The sequence below is a fragment of the Bolinopsis microptera genome, chromosome 5, assembly GCF_026151205.1.
Source record: "Bolinopsis microptera isolate Bmic1 chromosome 5, MBARI_Bmic_1.0, whole genome shotgun sequence".
Taxonomy (NCBI): domain Eukaryota; kingdom Metazoa; phylum Ctenophora; class Tentaculata; order Lobata; family Bolinopsidae; genus Bolinopsis; species Bolinopsis microptera.
This window is the reverse complement of record NC_087076.1, coordinates 13,843,312-13,860,046: the sequence shown is the minus strand read 5'-3', so window position 1 is coordinate 13,860,046 and position 16,735 is coordinate 13,843,312. Positions and strand designations below refer to the sequence as shown.

Genomic DNA, 16,735 nt, shown 5'->3' with positions numbered 1-16,735 from the left:
ACATTTTAGGGGCGGTTTACCCGTAACCGTATTTTTCTGTTCATAAGTCTGTTCATCATCGGACAAGGTAACTGTAATACTGTAAAATAATTCCAAGTTTTGGTTTCGCACTCATTTTTAAAAACATTGACGCGGAATAAATTAATAGTGTTATAAAGTCATTATATTTCAGTAGTTGGCAGCAGCAGTAAAACCAGACAATACAAGAATTTAACTAAGATCGACCGTGAGAATGTTCCAATGAATTTGAATAGGGAGAAGAGATCCGCTCAAGACAGGCTGGAATTCCAAATATGGAGTGAAAGGAATGTTCAGTCAGATGAGGGAGTATTCATGGTAAAAGAAGAGGGTGGATCTTGGGTTCCAGTTTGCAGACAAAAGTCCAGTGGTTCAAGTCTATATCCTACTACAGACTCGGGAAACTACATTTGTCAGAGAATGAACTACACGAAAATGGTTCAAGTTTCCAACTTAAATTCAGGTTACAGCTTTGCGGAGGATTACAGGTACGACAATAAAGTTTATAACCTGAACTGTAGCAGTCCTACCGAGTGCACTTACGATGCGTCTTCTAGCTGTCGTAGCTACGCATACTCCAATTATCATTATGAATATGATGGTAATCGATACTACTATCGATACTACTACACAAAGATTTCCTGTACCGGCTGTAAAGCTAACACCTACATCTCTGATAAGAAGTGTCTCCCCTGTCCAGCAGGCGCCGCCTCCCCTCCAGACTCAACACAGTGCAACTGTGCTGCTAACTGGTACCTAACATCAAACTACCAGCACTGTTTCAAGTGTCCTACAAACAGCACTTCACCTGTAGGTTCTACTCACTGTAACTGTTCAGCAGGTTACTATTTCCTATCGCTGACAACACTGGAAGCGCGCTGCAGTATCTGTCCACCTAACTCCTACAGCACAGAGGGAGCGCCAAAATGTGCAACCTGTGCGCCAGGATCCAGTTCTACAGCTGGGTCAGAACAGTGTAAGTGCGAGGGTGGACTTTACTGGGAGGATGGGGTCTGCAAGGGCTGCAGTGCTGGGTTTTACAGCTACTCTGGTGCTACAGAGTGCTTCAAATGTCCAGGAAATCTCACATCTAACGAGTTCCAATCGTTCTGTACCTGTCTGCCTGGTTCCTACTGGAGAGTGGAGGAGAGGAACTGTATCCAGTGTCCAGAGGACCATTACACAGACAGTGGTAACAACACACAGTGCACACCATGTCCTCAACATTCCACATCAACCCCGGGATCTACCACATGTAGTTGTAAAGCAGGCTACATACTGCTTAACAATACCAGATGTGAGCCGTGTTCTGAGAACTTTTACTCTACTGCTGGGTCTCTGAATTGTACGAGATGTTCTCACTTTACATACATGTTACATGGTAAGGTCTCCTCCTAGTCGTTGGAGTGGCCTGCATCACACACATCGCGTTGGCGGCGTAACATATGTCTCCACTGTACTCGGTTGATAGCCAAAGCTTCTGTTGTGTCGTTGTCGATGTTTTCAACACCTGTAAACTTAGCAGCATCTTCGAGTACGCAGGACTTCCAGTTCTTACGGGGTCTGCCCCTTGACCTCTTTCCATAATTTGGCTTCCAGTTCAACAGAAACCTCGGTAGTCTAGAGTCTGGCATTCTAACTATACATGAAAGTCTCAACTGACTTGATGCCAGCCCTCCTAAGAACTTCGTCGTTGGTCACATGAAAGAACCATTTAATCCTAAGGATCCTTCTCAAGGAGGTTTGATGGAAAACCTCGAAGCGTTTCATCTCTTTTTTGGTGGTGTTCCAGACTTCAGCTCCATACAACAAGATGGTGAGGACAGCAGCCCTATAGATCCTGATCTTGGTTGGAGTCTTTATAGTTCTGCTATTCCAAATGTTCCAGAGCTGATGAAAGGCGCCATTAGCCTTCTGGATACGGACATCCAGGTCTCTGTTGATTGTCCCATCCCCACTGATAGTTGCACCCAGGTAGACAAAGTTGCTAACCTGCTCGACGGGTTCACCCTCAACCGACAGCTCAATACAATCATCCTTGATGAAAGGTCGCTGGGAGGCGCACTTGCTTACAGCCATGCATTGGGTCTTCTTTGCATTTATTCTGAGCCCAGCGTAGGAGCTGTAATGAACTAATAGATCAGTTGATTCCTGTAGGCCTTCCCCTGAGTTGTCCATAATAGCCATATCATCAGCATAATCGGTGTCCAGAATGACCTTTTCCTCGACCGTCTTCATCTCTTTTTGCAGCACTGCGCCTTGACTGATGATCTTGTTGGTCACAGCCAGAAATGCAGAAAAATTTAGGCAGAAATTAAAAGCAGGAGGTGCTTGAATGTCACCCTGACCTGTGCCTGAGTTAACATCAAACCATTCTGTCAGCTCCCCATTAACCCTCACGGCACTCATGGTACCCCCAAAAAATGACTGAAATATTCTGGTCACATATTTTTCAGGCAGCCCATAGTGTCTCATACTGCACCAAATAAAGTCCCTTCTGATAGAATCGAACGCTGCCTTGAAATCCACAAAATTAATGTAAAGAGGAATGTTAAACTCAAGACAGTTATGAATAATAGTTCGGAGAGAATAAATCTGATCAATACATGAGCGGTTCTGTCTAAATCCGCACTGATTCTCCCTGAGGAGACACTCCATACCAGCATGTAACCGCTTAAGAAGAATCATCTGAAAAAGCTTGGATGCTGTAGACCTTAAGGTGATCCCTCTGTTGTTCCCGCAGACTGAAGTGTCTCCTTTCTTCCCAATGACAATGATCACACCCTTTAACCAATCTTCAGGAACAGTCTCTTCTTCCCACACTTTCTTGAATAGACACTCTAGTTGATCAACTAGAGCACTCGCACCATACTTCAGTTACTCGTTAGTTATCCCGTCCACTCCTGGGCTTTTGTTATTCTTAAGCTTTGTCAGGGAATAACTAATCTCGTCTCTGGTGGGTGGTCCATCCGAACAAGAGAGAGAGAGTTAAAGTGGGGTTGGGGTGGTACTGTATCAAGGTCGGCAAGGTCAACACTTGATAATGGAGGGTTCAGAAGTTCAGTAAAGTGCTCCTTCCACCTATCCCTCTGCTGTTGGGGATCCGTGATCTTCCTACCGTCCTTGTCCCGGACACAAGATGCTTGAGGCTTCTTGTTCTTACCAGAGATCTTCTTGATCTTTGCCCATACCTCACGCTGCTGACCTTTGCTCGCTGCTTCCTCAAGATCAGTAGCTACTCTAACTGCCCAGTTATTGTCGTCTAGCTTGCTGCTTTTCTTGACTAACTTATTAAGTTTAGAATACTCTGACCTGTTAGCGTCTGATTTTGGGTCTTTGCGCTTAAACTGTGCCCGCTGAATCAATAAATCCTTGGTCTTCCGTGACAGGTGTTGCTCCTTTGCCTTCCGGGGTCTTTTGCCTAGTACCTCCAGTGAGACATCAGTGACGGTCTGACTGAGATTACGCCACATATCCTCGAGGTCGACCTCACTATCCAGACTTGCAAATCGGTTTTGAAGAGCCACATTGTACTCTGTAACCGTAGTACTACTGCAGTACTACTGCTGCAAAACCAGCTTCAGGCAACTGTTACAGGTAACTAAATAATTGCAAGATGTAAATCTAGGAGCAGTAATAAATCTATTCCCAAGAGAGCAAGAGTTTGAGATACGGTCTAGTTAAAAAACAAGTCTATAATCGTTAGAGTCAGTGCAATAAGTTGTAACCCAATTCTTTTTCTCCAGGTGCACTCTGGGAGAGTACTGGGAGAATCACACATGTTACAAGTGTCCAGAAGATCTATACGGGGATGGGGTCCAATGTCACAAGTGTCCACCAGGGTTTAAAGTTGACAAAGGATTCTGTCACAAAGATCTAACACAGAAAATAGTGGTTGCTGCGTTCATAGCATTGCTGACACTTGGTTGTATTTTAATCGCAGCGGCTATTTTCTACAGATTCAGACGATGTATGAAGAAGAAGGAACCTGGACCCTCATCTCATCCCATCAGAATGAGTGAACAAGCAGAGCACTTAAACAGGGAAACAGAAGAAGTGGGGGTTGAGGCGAATCCGAGTGATACAAAGTGTGGAGAAGCAGAGTTAGAGGAGGAGAATGAGGAAGAGAATAATGTGTACGAGAGTTTAGGCGAGCTAAAGGAGTAATGGACGCTTGGTAATATTTTGGAAACAGCACACAACCTACTTTATAATTATTATAGCTATGGATCGAGACTGTTTTTGTGATTTTTAGCACAACATTTATGTCATACTGCATACATATTTAAAGATATTTTATTTTACTTTTAAGAAAAATATTTAACTGCCTATGATAATGATTGTGAATGGTGATATCTTTTTGCCAGTCATTGAATTATTTGCTTAAAGTAAATAAAACTAAATAGTTTTAAACAAGAAACAAGACTAACTACCAAGTAATGCCAGTGTAATTATAGAACTAGGGAGTACTAGGACTAAACTATTCAGAATACGTGCCATTAAGTTGACAGTTGAGTTCAATCACGCGAATATGATGTGATCAATTTCTCTTTTCAATCAGCTATATCCACTTTCCATAACTCTGGTTTCAGTGGTGAAAGTCTGATTTGGATTTCAACATGATTTTGTCTACCAACCGCATTTTTCTGTTCATAAGTCTGTTCATCATCGGACAAGGTAACTATAACACAGTAAAATAATTCCAAGTTTTGGTTTCGCACTAATTTTTTAAAACATTGACGCGGAATAAATTAATTATTTGTTATAAACACGTGTTATAGAGTCATTATATTTCAGTAGTTGGCAGCAGCAGTAAAACTAGACAATACAAGAATTTCACTGAAATCGACCGTGAGAATGATCCAATGAACTTGAATAGGGAGAAAAGATCCGCTCAAGACATTCTGGAATTCCAAATATGGAGCGAAAGGAATGTTCAGTCAGATGAGGGAGTACTCATGGCAAAAGAAGAGGGTGGATATTGGGCTCCAGTTTGCAGACAAAAGTCCAGTGGTTCAAGTCTATATCCCACAACAGACTCGGGAAACTACATTTGTCAGAGAATGAACTACACGAAAGTGGTTCAAGTTTCTAACTTAGATGTAGGTTACAGTTTTGCTGAGGATTACAGCTGGTCCAACAGTAAAGTTTATAACCTGAAATGTAGCAGTCCTACCGAGTGTACTTATGATACTTCTCCTAACTGTCGTATTTACAGCTCAAAAGATTACGATTACGATAACTATTACCGATACTACTACACAAAGATTTCCTGTACTGGCTGTAAAGCTAACAACTACATCTCTGATAAGAAGTGTCTCCCCTGTCCAGCAGGCGGCACCTCCCCTCCAGACTCAACACAATGCTGTAAAGCAGGCTACATACTGGTTAACAATACCTGCCACAAAGATCTAACACAGAAAATAGTGGTCGCTGCGTTCATAGCATTTCAGACATTTGGTTGTATTTTAATAGCAGTGGCTCTTTTCTACAAAATCAGACAGAAGAAGGAACCTGGACCCTCATCTCATCTCATCAGAATGAGTGAACAAGCAGAGCACTTAAACAGGGAAACAGAAGAAGTGGGGGATTAAGCGAATCCGAGTGATACAAAGTGCGGAGAAGCAGAGTTAGAGGAGAAGAATGAGGAAGAGAATAATGTGTATGAGATTTTTTAAGCGAGCTGAAGGAGTAATGGACGCTTGGTAATACTTTGGAGACTGCACACAGCCTACTCTATGATTATTATGGCTATGGACTGTTTTGTGATTTTTAGCGCAACATTTATGTCATACCATACTTATTTTATTCATGGATATTTTATTTTGTTTAATACAAGAACAATATTTGACTGCCTATGATGATGATTGTGAATGGTGATATCTTTTTGCCAGTCATTGAGACATATAAACTAGCAGTACAGTACTTAACTTAACTCGGATTTTATGTAAATAAAAAATATTCTTCATTAACGAAATTTTATTCTTCTGCACAGAAGAATCTCAAAATAACCGTACAAAAATTTGTTCCTACAACTTGCTAAGTTAGTCAACCAAACCATTTCCAATTTCATTTCCAACTTCTCACAGAACACATCTCAGACTGTATACAGCACCAGGGCAGCACTGTATAATAAAATATACACTGTATTTACTACATTAGGAGGAGCAATTAGGAGGAAGCTACATTTATTATTATCCCCAGTGCAGGTATTACCGAGCTCCACTGCGTGCATACCTGCACTAATTAACTAATTTACTGCCTGCATACCTTCACTAATTAACTAATTAAACTACAGAACTAATGCTCTGATCCAGGTAGTACAGTGCTGGATGATATTAATTCTGGTATAATCATTACAGTTTATTATTATTACGTGTTCCTGGGTTTAATAAGATTTATTACATCCCCTATTTTGATGAAATGAGTGCGTAGTATTCTTTTGACGAGCCTAAAAACCTGTATTAGACCAAATAAGGACCGATAAGGTTGCCTGTCTGAGGGGGAATGTGGCCGTCCACAATCAATCAAGGCCTAGTCCTCTGGTAGATTATATATAAACTTAGCCCAGAACATAGTTCAGTTATAAGCTCAATCCCTGCTCTAGAGCTGGGAATCCCATTAGACGTTAGCCCTGAAGGTGGAGTTAGCCTCCTTACTTACTACTTAGGTATCGAGGTCCGAGGATTTATAGGTTATTGATGTAGAGTGGGTGCCCCACAAACAAAACAAGGTTGCCTGTAGTTTTAGAATATTTCCGAGCGCGTGAAAACTGACAGCAGGGTTGCACATTGCATATCTAGACTTTAGAGTTCATTTTTAAAGTTAAAAGTTTGTGTGTGATATGATATCTATGGTATAATTTAATCGCATTGTGGACTACATCTTTAAATTTAAAACGATGTGAAGAAGTGCTGACTTGCACGAAACTTCATGTATCGCAACGCTTCTGATATGACGTGAATCATGGTATAATATTATATACCACCACCATAAATGGAATACTAAAGCCGATGTGGGGCAGTTACGGCCTGATCATAATTCCAGATTGGATATTGTGGCACTATTTGAAGGACAGCCCCTTCAGTTAACTTGAATAAACCACGTGACACGTCGTGGTATCACGTGACACGTCATGGTATCACGTGACACACAACACGGTACTGACCTTGTGACTGTGGAGTCCAGTTGTTGAAGGTGGTCTGGTTATGAACACTGGGTGACGTGTGGTCAGAACTCCGGTCAGAGCTCCGGTCTGATATCCTCTCTATTCCCGGACCTGGGTGTGTGAAATGTCAAACACAAGGAAATGTTTTAAACGACGGTAACGAATATACAGAATATTATGTTGATCGGATCTGGAAGGATGTGGTTTGTAGCCCCATAAATAAACTGCTTTTCATTTGTACATTATTTTAATGAGACCCGAAGGCAAATTCCTCCATATATTAATAATAATAAGAATAAATTGAAATTTAATAACACCGCTTTTGAGATAAAACTTATACTCAGCAGTGTTTGAACTAGTCATCTCAAAAAATATCATGAATACTGAGCTAAAAAGATAAATTATGCTTGAAAATATATCGTCAATACTAAAGCCAGAAAATGGTACTTAAATATATTATGCAAAGATCGAATACCAACCAAATATGACCAAAATAGTTATCGATAAAGTTTTCCAAGTTCATCTGGGGACAGTTTGAAAAGGTACGTTTTTAGAAGAGCTTTAAAAGATTCCAGGGATTGAGCTGAGGTGATGGTAACAGGCATTCGATTGTAGATTGAAATCCTTACAACTGTTACAAAGCATAAGTTATGCTGTCAATCTTTGATATTAATTTACTGTACAATGCAATGTAACGAAACATTCTGACACATTACTCAGGTTCAGATCACGCACACTAATTAATTATATTCAACTAATTAACTCACTAAAAGTAACCTCATTAAAGGTGATTGTGTCCACACGTACATCTCTTGCTAAAAGGTTAATTTAATATACGTTTATTGAGTATAACATAAAAGGTGGTGGCATACAATTCTCGCTTGTACTGTTCTGCCCGAGAAGAATGCTTTAGTACACTTTTGAAGTGTTGACTCTACACTCAGTGAATTTGTCACATATAAACGACTTTCTAATAGTGCTGTGTGTGTGACACGTGTGTGCGCGTGTCTGATTCTACTATAATCACAAACTGTACATACTGGTACCATGAATCTCTCCATTTGTTTATCCAATAAACTTCATGATCTACTGAACAGTACTGTGAACAATCTCCGGATTCCTTACCGGGTAGCATATTTTAGTATAATAAGAAAATGACCAGTTATTGACTCTACTACTAGCATTACGTCGCTACTCTAACAGTCCTGGCTTCCTGTTCTGAAATGTCGACATTGCATCTGTTCATTATTCCTTACGTAATGTGCCAGAGTGCTAAGTGTTGTGCACCAAACACCGCGCAGAATGATTATCCTAACCAACATAACTCATAACCAACATAACTCCGCTCCATAATACGCATATTATGCTAATTATGTTATGCTAATGAATATTTTACCACATTTTAAAGAGAGTCGTGTAAAAACTCAGTTTCCTGGAGTCAATTAGAGAAGGTAAGTGTAACGAGAGGTCAGAGGTGTTATAAAGGTGTTATAGAAGTGTTAGAGAAGTGTTAGAGAGGAGACGCTTGGTTGCACTATTATTCTATTATACTCTTCAGTCTGCCTGGTAGATTAGTGCAAGGTGTGATGTATAGTGTGCTAATTGGGTACACACAGGTCGCACAGGCCCTGTACTTTCATCACACTGCACATACTGCAAATACTGCACATATTGCACATACTGCACATACAAACTAGACGGGAATATTAGACTATGACGTTCTTTTAAGAGTGAATATAACATTTTTTGACCTCTGATCATGTTAATTTTCGCCTCTTGGGAATTGAATTGTCTTAACAGATGTTGAAAATCTAAAAATATTTGGTACTCAGGAAACAACGAGACGGACACTTCTTCACATGATTATGGGACCCGTGTTAGACAAAAGAAGTTGCTAGACAAAGTCTGATTCTAGGCTAGAAAGTGATCAGGTGACCTGAACCTGAATTGGAGGTTCCAATATAAAGGAAGTTCCCCTCAGGGCTAGGTCAGCTTGTATAATGTATAGTTAAGTGCTTTGAAAGAGAATTAATTCATAATTAAGGCTGTCTTTAGGTTAAGTACAGTTACAATTTTGAGCAGTCTTATTTCTAAGACCTTATTCTTAACTAGATAATACAATTTATTCATACCTCCAATAATGGGATGTCTATCTGTAACCATATTCTGCGTCCTTGGATCGAACATGATGGAGCGGTCGATAGTAAGGGCTCTGTCAAAGTTACGTTCCAGTGACGCCACGTTCCTGTCCAGAGTTCTTGTTTCCATGGCAGGGTTATACGGTGGCATCATGTTGGGCATACTGTGTTGTTGCATCTGCTGGAGTTGTGGGTGTTGAATTGGATTTTGCATCTGCCCAGGCTGTAATTGTCCAGGCTGTAATTGTCCAGGCTGCATTTGACCAGGCTGCATTTGACCAGGCTGCAACTGTCCAGAATGCAACTGACCAGGCTGCATTTGACCAGGTTGCATCTGTCCAGGCTGCATTTGCCCTGGCTGCATCTGTCCAGGCTGTAATTGTCCAGGCTGCATCTGTCCAGGCTGCATCTGTCCAGGCTGCATTTGACCAGACTGCATTTGCCCTGGCTGCATCTGTCCAGGCTGCATCTGTCCAGGCTGCATTTGCCCTGGCTGCATATGTCCAGGCTGCATCTGTCCAGGCTGCATGTGATGCGGCTGGAGTGGATGTTCCCGGTGTGAAGGTGCTATAGGTTGAGGCTGTATCTGGTTAGGATGCTGCTGGGGTAGGTAACCATTGGTACCGTATCCGCCCATAGTCCCGTAATCTGAAATAAATACACTGTTAATCTCTGGAATACAAACACAGGGTTAATTTGAGTTCTTTATGAAAAATGAGTCAAAGTCTAGTCAGTTGCAGTGCCTCAGACGCATCATTTAGATGTGGTGGAGCCGCATAATGTGCGATATCTTACCACACCTAAAAGCGTCTCTGAGCTGCAAAGTGACTGGTCTCACCAACACACCCTCAACCTGGCAGGGTCGTACGTGTAAATATCAGTGTTCTGCTTTAGACAGCTATGAAGCGGTACAAGAATCTGTTACTGGTATATATTGGCAAGGTATCAGAGAGCTCTCTCTCTCTCTCTCTCTCTCTCTCTCTCTCTCTCTCTCTCTCTCTCTCTCCCTCTCCCTTTCTCTCTCTCGATCTCTCTCTCTCTCTCGCTCTCTCTCTAGTTCTCTGAGCTAATTCCAGTAACGAGTATAATAATAACTCAGCATACACTTCAAATCATGACAGGTTTTAGAATTTAGAAGTCTCGTGACGTAGAACTAGCTTTACAGTTAGGTGCTGATCCAGTTGAGGTAGCGTTTAGTTGGGTTCTATAAAAATGGGTAGCACTCTCTGATAGATACGGTTTTAGCTTTGATTATAAGCGCAGTAGGTGATTATTAAATTTCTGGATATTTGTTACATATCTGGAGATTGATTTTAAACATGTTTATTAAGCGAACACGCCAGAAAGGGGTTCACTTAATCGGTTTTGTAAATATAAAAGTGCTGATTTTAACTTTACACAGGGGTTTAGCTACCCACTCTCACAACCTTGACAAATTGCAAGTTGGCTGCATTCTCTGAATTACATAATCTAAATTACACGATGAAATAGATAGCGCTAAAATACCTAGTGTACTTTATAGCATATAGTTTATATGACATTATAGTGTGCAGACGGAGCAAGGTCTGTCAGATCAGAGCCGCATCATTTGTCATTAATCCTTTTTAGGTTACCCAACTTGTAAAACTCTTTATGACCTCCGATATAACGTCAATATGAAAATACTTTGCCTCCTATGCTAAATCAACTGTTTCTCCAAGACCTAATTTAGGCGTAAACAAAAACATCAAAAATGTCATATTTTCTCCACATAGGCAAAAATCTAAAATTTCTCAGATACAGTTATTACAGTTATTAATATTACAGTGGTCCAATAATTTAACCCTGACACTTGACAGGGAAAGTTGGGTATTTAATTTTAACCAAGAAATTTAAATCGTGCTGGAGATGAGATCTGCTAACCATTGGTCTGATTGTTTTAGTAAAGGAATGTACTATCTTGTTAGAGTGAGAGAGAGGTGGACAGTAAACAATGACAGTACACAGGATGCTTTATTTTTATTGCAACTTTCATATCCGTCATGTACTAATGTATCGTACACCCGCAGCGATATTACAATTTACATATTATGTACAGTTGTAGCTAGTACTGTCCTTAAATACTATTATATGAGTTAAATACTATTATAATTTATATGTGTACTAACGCCTTGAATAGTGTTCACGATATGTCAATATGCAAACTCAAAGTGAATATCACACAAACTCGGTGATCCAAATAATTCCATACGAATAAAATTGAAGCTATTTCGAAGAAAAATGATAATCACGTCTGTACTTTATCATTTTTGCCGGTCTCTGGTTGAAAGAATGTGTAATGTGATGAGTGCGCTTCATACAATATAGTGTGTAATATATAGTGCACAACTGATATTTTTATGATTAACTTCCCACACTGCCCATAAAGGCGACTGGCAGTTTGTGTTGATAATACTTTCGCAACCTCGAGGAAACTTATGATCTGTGTTCACGACTTTTTGGGGATATAATTCCCGGAAATGATTATAAAGTCGAAATAAAACAATCTAGTGATTTGGGTTTGTGATAAAGCATATACATTGTTAACTTATTACTCTCCACAATTTGCATCTTCAATAAATGAGCGGGTCTTATTTCTCGACTTATATACAAGTCAAGAGGTATTCAAAAATAAGTGCAACACACATCTTGGCATGTGTGCTGTGCATAGCCTATCATGATATGTTATATACGGCCTGTTTCTCGTGAGTTCTTTGCAAATTCCATGAAATACCCAAGCCAGTGTCAGTACCGCTAAATACTTGAAGCGCTGACTCCTTCATAATACAAAATAGCCCCAATTGTATTGGTAACAGCTGCACACAAATGCTTGTATTGGTCACTACTAATGCTTGTACTGGTCACTACTAATGCTTGAAGCAGCAGGTACTAAGCAACTGATAGCTCCCCAACACGCTGTTTACTATGTGTAACTTTTCAGGTGTAATGATAACCATCCCCACCTGTCAGCGACACAAAGCTTCTACAACTGCACGTGGGCAATGTGTGATGTGAGGTGTGTTGTACAATAATACATGTGTTTGTTACATGTGTAATGTAATAGTAGTGTGTGCTGTGTGATATCATCATATTGTGTACTATTATTTAACCTTGTAATTGGTATAATAATACCATGAGTAGCTATTAGAAATATCAAATATGTAAAATATGTATGATAATACAGGATTGTGTGTCCGTGGAATGTGTACTCTACTAATGACTCCGGGACTATTAGCACCACCTAAAACACTTCTTACTCGTTATTACCAGTTCAGGTATAATGACGTGTCCCGCTAACGATACACAGGCAGCACCAATACTCTCCAACATTTACCTTTATAATTACCCTACCGTAGAACATACCTTCGTTATCAGCTCTACCTTCACAATAATATAACAGTTATCGTAAAACCGGGCCTTCAGGTTAATCTCCAATGGCGCAGATAATAAAAGTGTGATCATCCCAGCACTACGAAGTAAAGATGAACACATCTAACCAACATCTTTTTAGCGAGCTTGAACAACGCTGTCCTGTTCCACATTTGAAAGACCTCAAAAGTCAGGATCCTGAAAACATCTTCTGCAGTAAATGTTCCTTTTTTCCGCAGATTTCCTTTAAAATTGTAAGATTCTGATGACGACCACTGTTAGACTCTTCAGAACTTACATTCTGAACTCACGAATAAAACCCCTATATCTAGAGCCTTTGATACTTGGTAACGGCCCTGTATGCACCGCTACAAGATACAAATACCAGGACTAAACTTTGAAATGAGCAGACTTAAAACACTGAATAGCCACACAGTTCTGCTGTCCGCAGACCCACATACTCCAAAGTCCATTATTTAATTAATCACTCAACTATCTAGCTCTCAACCCTCATACCCACATTAACTGCAGCTAGTTCACATAGTGACCCCCTTCTCCACCACTACCTGGCAAGTTACACTTAACCACCTGACAACTACCCATCCTGTAACTGTATAATGACACCATGTTTGGGAGGTGGGGGTAATAAAGTAGCTGCAGGGGGGGGGGTAATAAAGTAGCTGCAGGGGGGGGGGGGGGGTAATAAAGTAGCTGCAGGGGGTGGGGGTAATAAAGTAGCTGCAGGGGGGGGGGGGGGGGTAATAAAGTAGCTGCAGGAGTAAAGCCATTCTGCGAGTGTGTCTCACTTGGGGGTGTCTGAGCTTGAAAGTGGGAACATTGACACTGTGAATGGTTACACTGTGTGTGTACACTGTGTCACACTTAGGTGTTACGACCATTACACAGAATGTTACACTGGTTGTACACTATGTCACACTAACGTTTATTCACATGCTAGCGTGTCATACACTACCAGCTCTCCTACACACTCAATATCTCCTGATACGCAGCCAAGTAGCTTTAAATACTGCTAAATATTTTGCAGCTACACAATTACACGCAGGATTATTCTTCCTCAACAGAAACAAACACTTTCTCTAAGCAACCAAGTGTAAAAAAGCTCAAGTCTCTGGAAAACAAGAGTATTATATTCAATACATTTCTCAGATAACCGAAGTTCAAGAATTCCATCCATAATTAAGATACGCAGCCAAGCAGTGCAGTTATTTACACACAGGATTATTCGTCCACATACCGTACACTCGCTCTGTAATGTCAGATAATTTGATGTGTGATTTACTTATTTAAGACGTAGGTAAAGTGAATATTTAAGCAGAGATCTCCCTTACTGAGGTAGAGAGAGCCTTGTTGCATGATGTTGTTGGCAGGGTGCCAGATTTTAAGGGGAATGTTCAAAATATGATACTTTATTGCTGGGTTATTGTGAAAAGTTCTTCAGCCTAAATTCTGATGAGATATTTTGAATTTGCATTTTCAGTATTCACAAAATGACATCAGTACTTGAAATATAAATCCATTTATGTCCATCAAGTCCGCTGTTCAGTTGTGTAGTTATTGTGTTCAAAATATTGAACAGTTTGCAACTTTTATACAGATCATTATATTTGGAACACTCGATTTGAGTCAATGTTCTATAAATAGTTAGGAAAACTTTCATGTGCTCATGTTAGACAAATCACGTACTATGTATAATGTGAGTACATAATATTATGTAACACTCAAAAAACCACGTGAGCAGATCTGATGCTTAGTTTTACTTCCAATCATAAATTATAAAACAATTTTCGAAGCACAAAGTTAGGCGAACCAGTTAGCAGTTATATTATAGTGCTTGAGACTTCTTTTGCAATAAGTAGTACGTCAAATATTATCACGTCAAAATTACAAAAAATAATACACACCTCCCCTGGGCGGCCCAGCTCCGTTCTGTTTGAGCGAGTTGTGATGAGACCTGCTATTACTGAAGTTATCACGTGACTTGTCCCGCTGCATGGTCGGCTTGTCACGTGACCCCACAATGTTGTTTATGTTCTGACCCTGGTGTAGGGGGACTGGGCGCGGCTCATCTGGCACTATCACTCCGTGACCTATGTTATCTAGCACTGAGAGATCTATGGGTTTCCGTACATGCTTCATTCCATCTTTGTTTATTGACTGTGTGGGTAGGTTATGTGTGAGATTAGAGCTTCATTTTAGATAAAATAAACTGTGCTTAAATATCAAATGGCGTGTCGCTAAGAATCGTTACTTTGTGGCAATTTATTGAACTGTAAATTTTAGGCTTTAAAGCGGCAGAAATTTCTACACCAATACGGTTAAGGTGGTTTGTTACGGCAAATGTAAATTAAAATCAACACAATTAAGAGGATACAATTTCAGTTCCCTTTCGATACCTTATTTTGTACAACTTTATGTTGTCGTTGTATTGCAATAGTAACCCCCAGAGATTTGACCTTTTCTTTGGAATGATAACTTTCAATGTTTTCAAAATCCTGAGAGAATAGTTATTGCCTCAAGTGTTGATACGCAATCTATCACGGAATGCTACAAAACTAAAATTAGACCACAAAACCTTACAGTTTATATTACAACAAATACCGTCATCAGTAATTACAACCCAACTTGAACGATAGTTTATAAAAGGAAATAAGACCGTTAATAATAACCAAATTTCCGGTTGCTATAATTATTCCTACCTGTTGAATACAGTGTAGCTGGTGATTTATATTCTCCAATCTGCCATTGTGAGTGTTAAGCAGCTGCGATAAGCTGGTCGAAAGCTTGGTGAGTCGGTGAGATACGTTGACAAGGGAGTGTACCACGTACCCCTTACTTTGATCAAACACAGTCTGATAAACATGGGCAATATTAGTATGATGAGGGGGAGGAGTTATAGAACAGACTGAAAAGTTAAACCTCATCAGCATGATGAAAAGGGGTGTGGTTGAAATGTTTTAGCAACGAGTTCCACCCTACAAGGTGAACTCACACAGACAAGTAGAAATATTTACTGATTTTACCACGCATGAAACTGAATTGAAAGTGAATGACATGAGTTATAAGCATGAAGTTTGTTGCAACCAGGTTTACAAGTCTATTAAGAGACTTGAATTTAAACTTATAAGATAGTACTGTTTCTGAGGAAATGAAACACAGTTACAACCTGCTATCAGGTCAGACACAGAACATTTGTTACTGTTCTATGTTATATTATGTGATGTGTCATCAGGATGTGGTGCAAATTTGTTACACGTTGCCACGACAATACTGTCACAGGTAAACGCCGTTAAATCATCCGTCAGAAAACAGTTGCACTAATTTACAACGTCGTTTGTACAGACTAAAGAATACTGAATATGCATGTGGTGTGAGAAAGTTGATGGAAAATGTTGAAAGTTTTCGATTTGGATTTTGAAACGTCACGTTGTACAGTCCAAAATAAATGAAAATAATTGTAGCTGAGGTTTTGATCTCTATCACCAAATCTCAACCTAAACTACGAAACTAAATTCAATGTATTACTATACCTGTTGATCCTGACATGTCAGGAAGCTTTGTTCACAATACTGTGCGAGTTGCTCGAGATTTGCTGAGCTTTCCTGGAGTTCTCTGCGGGTGTTCAAAACTTCGTCGTTGTACAGCTGTTCCACCTCATCATACATCAAGGAGGCCGGCACTTCCATACAACCATCTCACACCATTTCTATCATGGTAGTTATACAAATTAATTATCAATAGATAAAGATAATCATGTTTTATACAGGGTAATTATATTAAATTGATATTCGTTTTTATATAATATTGAATAAAAACTCGTAAAGTAACATTAGTTCAGTAAAAGTTACAGATGATCAGTACTTTACTTTTAGTGCCAAAGTAATATAAATACAAAAAAAGGTTTGGAAAAAAACAAGTACACAAGTACACTACCCATTTATTCCTAAAACTCTTTGATTACTAACATTAACCAGCAAGTTTGTATGACACTACTTGGCTGCATTCT

General features: G+C 39.8%; 1 protein-coding gene across 2 annotated transcripts in view; it reads right to left on the bottom strand.

Annotated features, from left to right (window-relative positions):
- LOC134815130 (abl interactor 2-like) overlaps nucleotides 1–16,437 on the bottom strand; it is a 45,842-nt gene extending 29,405 nt beyond the window's left edge. For both annotated transcript variants that reach the window (XM_063823625.1, XM_063823626.1), the window contains exons 1-6: nucleotides 16,260–16,437; nucleotides 15,429–15,581; nucleotides 15,126–15,224; nucleotides 14,634–14,886; nucleotides 9,319–9,972; nucleotides 7,187–7,297 (exon numbers count right to left, since the gene is read on the bottom strand). In XM_063823625.1, the coding sequence (XP_063679695.1) occupies nucleotides 7,187–7,297; nucleotides 9,319–9,972; nucleotides 14,634–14,886; nucleotides 15,126–15,224; nucleotides 15,429–15,581; nucleotides 16,260–16,415 (1,426 nt within the window). In that variant the 5' untranslated portion in view covers nucleotides 16,416–16,437. The remainder of the gene's footprint in view (nucleotides 1–7,186; nucleotides 7,298–9,318; nucleotides 9,973–14,633; nucleotides 14,887–15,125; nucleotides 15,225–15,428; nucleotides 15,582–16,259) is intronic.
- Between the last annotated feature and the right edge of the window lie 298 nt (nucleotides 16,438–16,735).